Source organism: Gossypium arboreum, chromosome 7 (genome assembly GCF_025698485.1).
Source record: "Gossypium arboreum isolate Shixiya-1 chromosome 7, ASM2569848v2, whole genome shotgun sequence".
Taxonomy (NCBI): domain Eukaryota; kingdom Viridiplantae; phylum Streptophyta; class Magnoliopsida; order Malvales; family Malvaceae; genus Gossypium; species Gossypium arboreum.
Genome location: NC_069076.1, coordinates 38502834 through 38517513, shown reverse-complemented (window position 1 = coordinate 38517513; position 14680 = coordinate 38502834). Strand labels below are relative to the sequence as shown.

Below are 14680 nucleotides of genomic sequence, written 5' to 3'. Positions count from 1 at the left end.
ATCATCACGCTCAAGCAAAACATTTTAAAAACGTCCATAACAAGCATGATTTTAAAGCTTAATAATAAACCAGTATAACTAATGTTTTACTTAAACAACATGAGTTTTCAAAATATACTAGGCCTCTTATCCCTTTGTTAAGAACCCATTGATGTTTTACAAAGAACGAACCTTTCGACGACTCGTGTTTTGAAAAGCACTGTAATGTGACATCACAGATTTGGCCATAACGCTTAGGACGGGTTTGGGGTGTTACATTTAGTGGTATCTGAGCTAGGTTGCAAAACTCGGCTGTGGATTTGGGTTTCCAAAGAAACAAAGAAATTTTAACAGAATTATTTACAAATAATTTATAGTGATTAGTATAATTTGGAAATGTTTTACTGAAGGAGTGGTACACCGAGTGTCCGCGTCGATCCTTTAAGTCTTCGGACGGTTTTTACTAAGATAAGAATATAGAAATGCTATTACTGAAACTACTTAGGTAGTAAAATGGTACTAAAACTCTTTAGAGTAAACCATGAACTGTAGTAAGAATGCAAACTACGAAAACAAACTCTAAAATGAAAATTGCTTATAAGATATCTGTAATAAACACTGGAACAATGAACTGACTGGCATAAAACTTTTAACACAGATAAAAAGCGTGACTATGAGCACTAGGGGTATTTGTGGTAGAAGTCGCAGCAGAGGCCGTGGAAGTACTTGGACTGGGTCTTCGTCTTCTGGACACCAGCCTAATGAGGAAGTTAGAGAGGCATTAGCTTCACCTATGGCCAAGACGGGGTCTCAAAATCGAGCATCTAGGGATGACGCACTATCCCAAGCAATGTTGAGGATTCTAGAAAGGGTTGCTGGGTCTAGTACTGGTAATGTGGGCCATCGGTCAGTTACGAAACGACTTATGTCTAATAGGGCAGAAATATTCAGGGGTATTGCTGGAGTTTCCCCTAATGTGGCTGAGTATTGGATTGAGGCCACGGAGCAGATCATGGATGACCTTGTCTGCATCCCTGATCAGAAACTAAAAGGTGCAGTATCACAGTTGAGAGACGAGGCTTACCAGTGGTGGCTTACTGTCAAAGAGGGCACTCAAGTTGATCATTTGACCTGGGAGTGTTTCAAGACTAATTTCTAGGCTAAATACATGGGTGCCAGCTATGTAGATGCCCATAGGAGGCAATTTTTGAACTTAACTCAGAGAGATAGGACAGTAGCTGAGTATGAGGCTAAATTTTTACGGCTGAGTCGCTATGCACGGGGGATGGTGGCAACAGAATATGAGCGGTGTGTCCGATTTGAGGATGGCCGTAGAGACGGTCTAAGGGTTCTGATAGCTCCTCAGAGGGAGTTAGATTTCGCAGCACTGGTTGACAAGGCTAAAATCGCCGAGCATGTTACATGTGCTGAGTGTCAGGGCAGAGATAGAGGTAGAGGTAAGAGGGATACTGAGCCCTTGAATTCTTTTCAGAGGTTTAAGAAAAAGCCCAGAGCTGATGGGCCAGTCAGATTTAGAGCCCCTGTTGTTGCTGCTACTAGATCACAGTTTTGTGCTGATCGTGGAAAATGCCAACAGGGCGAATGTTGGAGGATATTAGGTGCATGTCTGAGATGTAGATCGTTGGAGCACTGTGTTAAGGATCGTCCATGGAGGCCCAAGCAGATGTAAGCTACTAGTTGGGTAGTGTACAGCGAGGTGGTCAGCATCCATCGAGAGGCCGTGGTCAGGCCAGGGGTGGAAATGGTATGGGCTGTGGTCGCGGAGCACTGGACAGAGATGCTGGTCATACAGAAGTGAGGCAGCCGGTACTAGTCTAATGTCGCTGTGAGGATGAAGATGCTCCAGACGTTATAACGGGTACGTTCTTTATCCATAATGTACTTTATATCGCATTGATTGATGTTAGGTCTACACATTCATATATAACATGCTCTGTATCTGAAACATTGGGTATAATAGCTGAAGATACAATGATTGAGATCACTGTTCTAAATCCATTGGGGCAATCTGTTCAGATAAATAAGATGTTTAGAGATGTTCCCTTGGAGATACATGGAGGTGTCTTTTTGGAAATCTTATAGAGCTGCCTTTTGGGGAATTCGACCTGATACTAGGCATGGATTGGTTATTCAAACATCGGGTAAGCTTGGACTATGCTAGTAAATGGGTTGTACTGAGAACTGAGGCAGATGAGGAGGTAGTGGTAACTGGGGAGTGACGAAACTATTTGAGTAATGTAATTTCTGCACTAAGGGCCAAGAAGTTGGTTCGCAAGGGTTGTGAAGCGTACTTAGCCTATGTCAGTGTTTCATATGTTGGGGACTCTTTGGTAAAGGATATCAGGACTGTTAAGTATTTTTCGGACGTCTTTCCTGAAGAATTACTGGGATTACCTCTAGAATGGGAAGTGGAGTTTGGGACTGAGTTCCTTCCTGGTACAGCTCCAGTGTCCATCACCCCTTACAGAATGACACTGAAGGAGCTGGTGGAGCTTAAGGCCCAGATTCAAGAGTTATTGGACCTGGGTTTATCTAACCAAGTGTGTCTCCATGGGGAGCTCCAGTCTTATTTGTAAAAAAGAAAGACGGATCCATGCGTATGTGCATTGACTACAGGCAACTGAATAAGCTGACTATTAAGAATAAATATCCTTTGCCGAGGATTGATGATTTGTTCGATCAACTACAAGGAGCATCGATTTTCTTAAAGATAGATCTACAGTCGGGGTATCATCAATTGCAAGCTAAAAAGGCTGATGTGCACAAGACGGCGTTTAAGACTCGTTATGGTCGTTACGAGTTCCTGGTAATGCCTTTGGACTGACTAATGCACTGACAACTTTTATGGATCTGATGAATAGAGTGTTTAAACCCTATCTGGACCGATTTGTTGTAGTATTTATCGACGACATACTGGTGTATTCAAGGAATGATGATGAACATGATGAACATCTCTGGGTAGTTCTGCAAACCTTGAGAGAGCAGCAACTGTACGCCAAGTTCAGCAAGAGTGAATTTTGGCTACGTGAAGTAACGTTTCTTAGTCATGTGGTGTCTGTTAATGGGATTAGGTTGATCCTCGAAAAATTGAGGCTGTGGTGGATTGGAAGCAGCATAGGACTGTGTTGAAAATTTACAGTTTTTTGGGACTGGCTGGATACTATCGAAGGTTTGTAAAAGGGTTTTCATTGATTGCCGCACCTTTAACTAACTTGCTACGTAAGGATGTGCCATTTTTCTGGACAGATGATTTGCAACAAGAGAGCTTTGAGAAGCTCAAGAAAGTTTTGATTGAAGCTCCTGTTTTGATTCAACCAGAGTCTGGAAAGGAATTTACAGTTTACAGTGATGCATCACACATCGGTTTGGGTTGTGTCTTGATGCAAGGGGGTAAGGTGGTAGCTTACGCATCTCACCAGCTTAAGACTCACGAGAGGAATTACCCAACAAACGATTTGGAGTTGGCCGCTGTGGTGTTCACATTAAAAGTTTGGAGGCATTACTTGTATGGTAAGAAGTGTATCATTTACACTGATCACAAGAGCCTCAAGTATCTCCTCACTCAGAAGGAGTAAAACCTTAGGTAGCATAGATGGATTGAGCTGTTTAAGGATTATGATTGTTCGATTGAGTACCACCCTGGTAAGGCCAACGTGGTGGCCAACGCACTGAGCCATAGGGCTATGGTTGATCTAAAGATAATGTTTGCTCGTTTTAGCTTATTTGATGATGGTAGCTTGTTGGTTGAGCTCCAAGTTAAACTAGTGTGGGTTGAGCCGATTAAGAGTAAACAGTTGGAAGATGAGTCATTGAGTCTTCGGTTTGTCAGGTAAAAAACGGTGAAACTTTGGATTTTGGGGTGAATAGTGAAGGGGTACTTTGTTTTCAAGGGAGAATTTGTGTACCTAAGGATACTGGGTTGAGGCAGTTTATACTGCGAGAGGCGCATAGTAGCCCCTATGCTATGCACCCAGGTGGAAATAAGATGTACAAAGATCTCCGTGAGATATATTGGTGGCCAAGTCTTAAGCGTGAGATTACCGAATTTGTGGGGAAGTGTCTGACATGCCAACAGGTTAAAGTAGAACAGCAGTTGCCTTCTGGGTTACTTTAGCCGATTAAAATTCTGATGTGGAAGTGGGAAAGAGTAACTATGGATTTTGTGTGTGGGCTACCCCTAACGCCTTCTAAGAAAGTTTCAGTGTGGTTATAATGGATCTGTTGACTAAAACTACCATTTCATACCAGTTCGTACGAATTATTCGTTGCAGAAACTGGCTAAGATGTATATATCCGAGATAGTGAGACTGCATGGGGTACCAGTTTCTATAATATCTAACAGGGATCTTCGTTTCACATCACGGTTCTGGAAGAAGTTACATGAAGCTCTGGGCACATGATTAGACTTCAATACTGCGTTCTATCCTCAGACAAATGGGCAATCAGAGAGGGTGATTCAGATAATGGAGAACATGTTCAGGAGTTGTGTGATTGACTTTCGGGGTAGTTGGGAGGATTACTTGCTGTTGGCAGAATTTGCTTATAATAATAGCTACCATTCCAGCATTCAGATGGCACCCTACGAGGCATTATATGGTCGTAGGTGTCGTACTCCTTCGTGTTGGACTACGTTGGGTGAGCGGTGACTTCTAGGTCCTAAATTGGTTTCTGATACCGAGGATAAAGTTTTCTTGATTCAAGATCGATTTAAGGCAGCATCTAATAGACAAAAATCTTATGTGAATCTGAAGCGTAAGGAGACTGAGTATTCTGTGGGAAATTTTGTCTTTTTGAAGGTCTAACCATGGAATAAAGTACTAAAATTTTGGCGTAAAGGCAAGTTAAGCCCAAGGTTTATTGGGCCTTACCGCATTTTGAAACGAGTAGGAGTAGTTGCCTACCAGTTAGAGTTACCTCCAGAATTAGAGTGGATTCATGATGTGTTTCATGTTTTGATGCTGAGACGCTATTGCTCTGATCCTACGCATGTGGTGCCAGTTGAAGAAATTGAAGTCAGACCAGATCTGACTTTCGATGCGGAACCAGTCCAAAGAAGGAAATCAATCCCTTTGGTGAAAGTTCTTTGGTAGAATCACAGTTCTGAAGAGGCTACATGGGAACTCGAGGAGGCGGTGCAACGACAATACCCTAACCTATTTTGATAAGGTAAATTTCAAGGTCAAAATTTTTTTTAAGGAAGGTAGAACTGTAACGCCCCAAATCCCAAAAACCCTGTTAGAATTGTTCTGTGTAACTGCAATGTGAAAGTATGTTGGGCTTAGTAATTTAATGCTCTGGGAGTGTCTGTGGAGCTATGGGTTCAAGTCCTGGCTTGAGCAAAATTTTGGTCTTTATGTGGATAAACCCTTGTTGGTTGCTAGTGGGCTTTTAAATTAATATGTGTAGGACATGAAAAAATGAGCATGCTAGCCTAGTGGTAGGTGGCGTGTGGTATGTGCAAGGAGTTTGAGGTTTGAATCTCTACTCATGTATAAGGGAGATTATTTTTACTGCTTGCTTTGGGGAGGTAGTAGTGGTTGACTGAAACACTGATAAGGGGAAGGGAATTTGAATCAGTCAAGTGAGGGAAAAGTGGAGAGAGTTGTGGAGAGATTTGTCGAGAGATAGGGGGAATGGATTAAAGAGTGGGGGAGAAAGAGTAGTTGGTTGAAAGTAGGAGTCTCCACTATGCCAATTTTGGTCATAGTCTAGCCTAGTGCCGAATTCTCCCCCCACATTTCAGGTTTTTCAACTGTGTGCTTTGCGTTTTCCTTCTTCTAGTTTCGAGTAGTTCCTCAAAAGGTCCCCAGGTGTACTGCCAACTTTTCCCTTAATCTTGGTTGATTTCTACTTGTCCTCTATCTTCTTCTTTTCTTTCTCACGGATTTTCTCCCCCTCTTCTCAACTTGGCCAATTGCCTGAGTGCACTTCTCCCCCATCGTTTCCTCTTTGCCCTTTTGTTGTGAGGCCGAACCCTTATATCCTGTTCTTTTCAAGTTGAACTCTAATTACTCTTCTCTGATTATAGCTGACTCATCTCTTTCTCCCCTCTCTTTTGGGATATCTTTTCTATTGCTAAAACTAAACATCACTTTTGGTACTTGGGCATTTAGATTAGAGTTTAGGCCGATTATTGGTTAGTCCTTTCTCTTCTTAGGTTTGCAATTTCTTGTTCTTCTCTGTGCCCTACTCATTCACCCTTATCTCGTTTTAGTGATTATCACTTAACTCTATGGTTGCCGAATGTGCTAGGGGCACGATTTCTATGATTAAGGAGTTCGGTTGATTGTCCTTTCGCAATAGGAAGTCTGGTCACTCGTGGTAAGCATTTTGGATATTATTTATTTTTGCAATGAAGTATTATTTCTGATGAATCGGTTATTGTTTCGGTTATAGGTTAAAGCTTTGGAGGAGTTCGTGTGGTGAACAAGAAGGGCTCAGCAATTGGTGGCTTGGTAAGTAGTAATAAACCAGTTAATGTGATTTCAATATTTTGGTTTAGAAGTAACATGATTGTGGCTAATGGTAGATCGTTATGAATCTTAGGTGCTTTATTCTCAGAGGGTTGTGACAACAGTTCCATTACAGGTGTGTGAACACTACTGATTGATGTGAAACTATAAAGTTTGAAAAGTCGAAAAGCCGAAAGGTTAAAAAGCAAAAAATGTGTGTGACGGGCCGTGTTACGAAACATGGCTGTGTGGTCGGTGAGATGGCCATGAGCGTTCTCATGGTCCAGAACGGAACTGGGCCATACTAGACCCAGCTGGGCCGTGTGGGCCCAATGGGCTTGAGGGCACCACATGGAGAAATAGCGCCAAGTGCGCTAAATATTGATCTAGGTTGTGTGAACTACATTGATAAGGCTATTTATGGGCTTTGTGGTATATTATTATTATATTAAAATTGACAAATAAATCAATAATAAAAGTTAACACATGTAAAATGAACCTAACATTACTTTGAAATTCTGCAGGCTCGTCAAGTGTCTCCGACACATTCGAAGATCCAACAACTGTTTGCTGTTCACTATTTGCTTCTTCTGAATTTGAAGTATTCTGGACAATACTTAAATCTCGTAATCTTCTTCTACGCATTTTTCCTGCAATACACATAAAATAGTTAAAATTTTAGTAACAAATTACAACAATAATAGTACATATAAAATAGTTAAAAAATATAAGATTACCAAGATTAAAATTATAATATTACATATAATTAAAAAATCATAAAATCTTACTACACCATTATTCGTAAATATCTTCATCCACATCATGTCGAACCCATTGATATGTACTGGTACTAGGGATATTTTTATCTAAGTTTTGTTCTGGAAAATGTAATGCTTCTGATCTTTCGATGATGTCATCTCTACTTCCATTACCCATGTTGAACAAGTCTCTAGGGGTGTTCTGGAGTACAACATACCAACCCTCATCAGTTGCATCTTTCGAATAAAAAACTTGTTTCACTTGAGAAGAAAATACATATGGCTCGTCCATCAATTGTTGCTCAGTGTGAATCAAGCGAGAGAAATTAACCATTGTAAAACCAAATTGATCTTTTTTAATTACGTGAGTAGTATTAACATCAGCCCAATCACACCGAAATAAGACAAGTTTACATCTGCCATAATAATCCAATTCAATAATATCGGTAAGAAGTCCGTAATACTCCACATTACCCTCAATTGGATTACTGTCCCTAGCACTAGCATAACTTGTAATTAAAGAATTAACAACAATTCCACAATTTTGAGTTCTCCTCATTCTCTCGCGATATTTTGTATGAAATCTGTATCCATTGATGAGAAAGGCACTATATTTTTTTATTACTCTGTTCGGACCTTGGGAAAGCCATTTAATTTCGTCATTGACATCCCTCCCACTCCAAACCTATTGAATCGAAAGTAAATTAAGTAATTATAAATGTATTACGTAAAAACATTCTTATTTGATTCATCACCACAACATCAAACACCAACCAAGAAAGACAACATCCATGGCCGAGTATCATCTCCATCAAATAGCAAAAATTTAAACCATGGGCTAGGAAAAATTTAAACTAACAACTAAAAATATGCATGAATTTCATGGAATAACATCAAACATACCTCAACCTAGTTACAAGCATGGCCGAACTTCTTCAAACCTTTCTTTCTTTCTTTTACTTGGTTTTTCGGCCAAGAAGAACCAAACTCTCACTTTGTTTTCATCACCCCCCAATTTCCATTACTTTATTACTAACCTTTTATTTTATTATTTCTAACACAAAATATTAACACAAAATGTTTATAATATGTTTTAACCCATAGCATGGCCGGCCACTACCTAAAATTTTTGGTAATTTGACATGCAAGTACAAGTATTTTCTAACATGCATTAATAGATCCTTATAGATTAACCTATCACATTTCAAAAGTGTCACACATAAGTCCTATTAACTAAATTCACATGCAATCGACTAAATCGAAGCTTAAAACTTTCACACATTCATATTCACATATTTTAGACAATAAATATTATATTCAAATACTTCGGTGACTCGGTTTAGCGGTCCCGAAACCACTTTCTGACTAGGGTCAATTTAGGGCTGTCACAACTCTCCCCCACTCAAGAAATTTTCGTCCCCGAAAATCTTACCGGTAAATAGGTTTGGGTATCGTTCTTTCATAGAGTTCTCGGTTTCCCAAGTAGCTTCTTCGATCCCGTGTTTGAGCCATAACACCTTTACTAACGAAACCCTTTTGTTTCGCAACTCTTTCACTTCACGAGTTAGGATACAAATCGGTTCTTCTTCATAACTCATATCGTCTTGAATTTCAACCTCGGAGGGATTTATTATGTGCGAAGGATCAGATTTGTAACGTCGAAGCATCGAAACATGAAAAACGTTGTGAATCTTCTCGAGATCAGGGGGTAAAATCAATCTATATGCCATGGACCAACTCGTTCGGATATTTCAATGCGGCCCTATGAACCTCGGACTCGGTTTGCCCTTACGGCCAAATCGAGTATCTTTTCAAGGTGAAACTTTAAGAAACACTTTGTCTCCCACGATACTCAATATCTCTTCGTTTTAAATCCGCGTCGACTTCGACGATCGATGTCGCCTTCAGGACTTTCACGAATTATTTTTACTTTCTGCTCAGCATCTTTAATCAAATCAACTCCGAAAATTTTACTTTCACCAAGCTCGGACCAAAACAATGGTGTACGGCATTTACGACCGTACAAAGCCTCGTAAGGTGCCATCTTAATACTTGATTGAAAACTATTGTTGTAAGCGAATTCAATCAAAGGTAAATACCGCTCCCATGTACCACTGAACTCAAGGATGCAACATCTCAACATATCCTCGAGTATTTGAATTATTCGTTCGGATTGACCATCAGTCTGGGGATGGAAAGCGGTGCTAAAATGCCACTTGGTACCCAAAGCTTCTTGCAATTTCTTCCAAAATCGCAAGGTGAATCTCGGATCTCTATCTGACACAATAGAAATGGGTACCCCGTGTAATCTTACAATCTGAGAAACATACAATTCAGCTAGTTTATCCAATGAATAATCCGTATGTACAGGGATAAAATGAGCCGACTTAGTCAGTCTATCAACAACAACCCAAATCGCATCTTTCTTACTTGCCGACAATGGCAACCCAGATACAAAATCCATCGTGACTCGATCCCATTTCCATTCAGGTATCATGATCGGGTGAAGTAAACCTGTAGGCACTTGATGTTCCGCTTTCACTTGTTGACATATTAAACACTTCGAAACAAAATCGAAAATGTCTCGTTTCATACCATGCCACCAAAACTGACGTCTCAGATCGTTGTACATTTTCGTACTCCCCGGGTGAATTGACATTCGGCTACAATGAGCTTCGTTCAGAATCATCAAAATAAGTTCTGAATTTCTTGGAACACACAAACGACTTCTGAACCTCAAACAATCGTCATCGTCAATTTGAAACTCTGATTCCATATTCAAAACACATTCAGCCCGTTTTGCAACCAATTCATCATCAACTTTCTGAGCTTCACGAATTTGATGAATCAACAAGGGTTTGGCCTTTAATTCTGCTACTAACACATTGTCGGATAGAACAGACAAGTGTGACAGCCCTAAATTGACCCTAGTCGGAAAGCGGTTTCGGGACCTCTAAACCGAGTCACCAAAGTATTTGAATATGATATTTATTGTCTAAAATATGTGAATATGAATGTGTGAAAGTTTTAAGCTTCGATTTAGTCGATTTCATGTGAATTTAGTTAATAGGACTTATGTGTGATACTTTTGAAATGTGATAGGTTAATCTATAAGGACCTATTAATGCATGTTGTATAAATGATGGGTTTGCATGTCAAATTACCCAAGTTTTAGATAGTGGCTGGCCATGCAATGGGTTAAAACATATTATAAACATTTTGTGTTAATGTGTTGTGTTAAAAATAATAAAATAAAAAGGTTAGTATTTAAGTAATGAAAATGGAGGGGTGATGAAAACAAAGTTGTTTCATCCATGCTCCTCCATTGCCGTGACTTGAGGAAGGAAGAAGAAGAGGATTCTCTTGCTTCATGTTCAGTTGGTTGATGTTTAGGAAGAGGTATGTTTGATGATTATTCCATAAAACTCATGCATACTTTTAGTTGTTAGTTTGAATTCTACCTAGCCCATGGTTTAAATTTTTGCTATTTGAGGAGATGATACTCGCCATGGAAGTTGCCTTCCTTAGTTGGTGTTTGATGTTGTGGTAATGAGGCTTGAAGATGATTGAGTTTGAGTGCTTAACAAAAGGATTGGATGTGAGGTGTGTGAGAATTAGAAAAGGATGGGTCTTAGCAACTTCATGAAGTATTCGGCCATGGTACTAGAAAGTTGTAATTGTGTTTAAACCTAGAATTACGTAGTTGTATGGTTAGTATAGGTAGAGGTGACCGAATATGAGAGCATGAATAGATGAAGAGTTTTGTAATTATAAAAAAATTGGTTAATTGATATGTGGTAAATGTTAAGTGTTAAATGAAATAGGAATGATATCATGTTGGAATAGGTGTATTCGGCCTTTGATTAGGTATGTAGATGATAGTGATAGATTGATGTTGCACATTCGGCTATAGGTAAGCATATTGATGATTCTATCTTGACTTAGATAACCGGCTAAAGGAGAATATTAGCTAATATGTTGAATTTGATTCATGATTTCATATATATATGACTCTAATGTCTGATATATATATGGGCTAAGTACCTTGAATTTCTCTTGATGTTCAAGATGATTAAATCAATTTATTTGTTAAATTAAGCTCAAGAGCAAAGGGGAACTAAATCCGATAAAGGGAAGGAAAAAGTAATTGAATAGCCGTTGGAGTCGTTCGACAACATCCGAGGTAAGTTTTCGAGTAATGGAATTTAGTTTATGATTTGTTTAAGTCGTGACATATAAGCATAACGAATAAACGGTGATATAATGATTCTATTTGAGTTATATATTGAGGTAATTAGTTCATACTTATGACGGGCAGCCGAATGCGTATAGTGTAACACCCCGTACCCGAGACCGTTGCCGGAGTCAAACACGAGGTGCTAACCGACTTAATTCATTTACTCTCACAGTCCGTTTAAAAATTTTCCAGACGACTGGCTAACTGCGTCACTGTCACCTTAAAAATCATAACTGGAGTTCCACAACTCGAAAATCAGTTTCATAATCTTTTTCCAAAAACTAGACTCATATATCCATCTACAGATTTTTTTTCTAAAATTTTTGGTCGGGCCAATTATTACAGTTTATTAGTTAAAGCCTCCCATATTACAGGGTGCGACTACACTGACCTTCATGCATTACGATTTGGATATCTCCCTATACAGGGCTTCAATACTGATGCCATCTATTTCTATAGAAACTAGACTCAAAAAGGAATCTATACATATATGGAATGACTTCTAAATGTCTCTGGTTAATTTATAATGAATTTCCAAAGTCAGATCAGGGGATCCAGAAACCGTTCTGGCCCTGTCTCACGAAAACTTTAACATCTCATAATATACTGTTCATATGAATGTTTCGTTACTTTCTTATGAAAATAGATTCATCAAGGTTCGATTACATAATTTATTCGCTATTTAATTCCATTCCTACTAATTTTAGAGATTTTTCACATCCACATCACTGCTGCTGCCAGCATCTATTTTTAAGGTAAACTTTACCTATTTCATGATCTTCCATGGATCAACTAGAGTTTGTCATACATATACCAAAAGTGATCATGAATAACCATTCCCATGACTAACCGTTACCAACATTTCCATACCTCTTGACGGACGACATACAAAACGATTATAATGCTATGATCAAAGTATACTTAAGCCATTTTCGCATGGCTATCCAAATTTACACAAAACCGAAAGGTACATGACCTACAACAAAAGGGTAGTCCTATACATTAACCAAAATATCCTCTCACTACTAGTCTATTCTATACATGCCATAAGATATTCCAAAACATAGCAGTACCAAACAGTGGATAGTGATAGTGTGACTAGTTGCTGACGATCCCCGAGCCTGTAGCTTCCAAATGAGATCTATAAAATAGAGGAAACAAAGTACACGGAGTAAGCATTACAATGCTTGGTAAGTTTTAAGCAGTGTCAATAGATAACAATCAGATTATAACATAGTTGTTCGTATTTTTATTTCACTCTTCCTTCGGGCATACCATCCCCTTTTCCGAATATGCACATCTCATCATATATAATAGGCAGATAAATTCTCACTTGATGGTGACCTCTTATGATCATAGGTACATTACATATTTTTACCTGACTTTCCACATTGACCAAATGCACAATAATCATAGAACAGTCTTATTGCTTTACTCACATGTGCATCACATAACGACCTTGTGATTTAATCTAAATCAAACTTAAATATAATCTCAAAATACATACCTGACCAACTTAACGCATTGAACGTATTTATTACTAATTGTCACTGTGAAGTCGCATAATCTTACGCTTTACTTGAATCTTCAGCAAAACCTTTAGTTCGGGGCTTACCCGGACAAAATCTCCACATGTAGTCATCGGGTCATTAGAGCTCGGATATAGTACGAGCACGAAGCCTACGGTCATTAATCAGTGTAATATTCTCGCATAAAGCCTGCAGGGTTTTAACCCGGATATAGTACTGACACAAATGCCCTTCGGGACTTATCACATTTATACACTTCCACATCCATCACGTTGGCCACTTGGCCCTATCACATATATACACTTTCACATTCATCACATTGGCCATTCGGCCTTATCACATATATACACCTTCACATTCATCACATCGGCCATTAGGCCTTATCACATATATACACTTTCACATTCATCACATCGGCCATTAGGCCTTATATACACTTTCACATTCATCACATCGGCCATTAGGCCTTATCACATATATTATATACACTTTCACATTCATCACATCGGCCTAATATCACATATATATACACATTCACATTCATCGCATAAAATCCTAAATCAAAATATAAATTTTCATGTATTCACATCACAATTATTCAAATATACTTCACATACCACATATACTATCATGTACAGACTTGGTCTTGGCCGAATCTACATCAATCATTTTCCAATGAATAATTCAATTTCACGCCATACTATCATTTCATATTCGAATACTCATAAACTTACAATTTCACAAATTTTAATATCAAAGATCCATCTAACACTCATATATCATTTTACAATATCACGAATTAGAATTCAAGTATGGGTTTAATCAATAGCTTATGAGCAACTAAAACAAGTTTTATCCATGTTTACAACAAAATCACATATTCACTACGAGCTGTTTTCCTGAGCAATGATCACTAAATTATTTATAACTGGAGCTACAAGACTCCAAATCACTTGCCGTTAATTTTCCCTGAATATAGACTCGTATATCTTCCTTCCATAAATTTTTCAGAATTTTAGGTTTGGCCAATCAATACCAGATTTTTCTTAAAGTTTCCCCTGTTTCACTGTTCGACTAATCTGACCACTCCTCACTACGAATCAGATTTCTCATTGTACAGAATTCAAAATGTGTTATATTCAATTTAATTTGAAACTAGACTCATTAAGGAGTCTAAGCATATAAATTTTACCTTATAACCATTTTTGTGTAAATTATAACGATTTTCTAAATACAGAATAGGGGATTTCGGAGTCATTCTGACACTGTCCCACACAACTTTAAATATCTCTTTATAGGAAATTTCTTTGCTTCCACGGTCTCTTTTATAAGAAACTAGACCAACTAATCTTTGATTAAATATTTTATTCAGCCTATAATTCCACACCAACAATTTATAGTGATTTTCTAAAATCACATTACTGCTGCTGTCCAAGCAAATTATTACAATTTGCTCTTAAATTTCCAAGTCCAAACACTTATGAACTTATCATTTGAGTTTAAGACATATCATGGCCACGTCATATCTTATTAAATCAACTCATTATGTCCTATTATGGTTGAATTTACTCAACGTTTAATCGCTTAAAACTTACCTCGGAAGTGGTCGACGATTAGATGTCCACGGCTATTCGTTTACTTTCTCTTTTCCCCTATCCGACTTCGATCATCTTTGCTCTTAAGCTTAAGTAAAACAATAGATTG

At 38.4% G+C, this 14680-nt stretch overlaps 1 protein-coding gene across 1 annotated transcript; it reads left to right on the top strand.

Annotated features, from left to right (window-relative positions):
• Positions 1-1147: 1147 nt before the first annotated feature.
• Positions 1148-4495, top strand: LOC108477458 (uncharacterized). The gene is made up of 9 exons (XM_017780009.1): positions 1148-1665; positions 1908-2059; positions 2116-2198; positions 2337-2526; positions 2897-3030; positions 3072-3138; positions 3247-3319; positions 3719-3829; positions 4405-4495. Exons 1-9 carry the CDS (start codon positions 1148-1150, stop codon positions 4493-4495), a joined length of 1419 nt encoding a protein of 472 aa, XP_017635498.1.
• The last annotated feature ends 10185 nt before the right edge of the window (positions 4496-14680 follow it).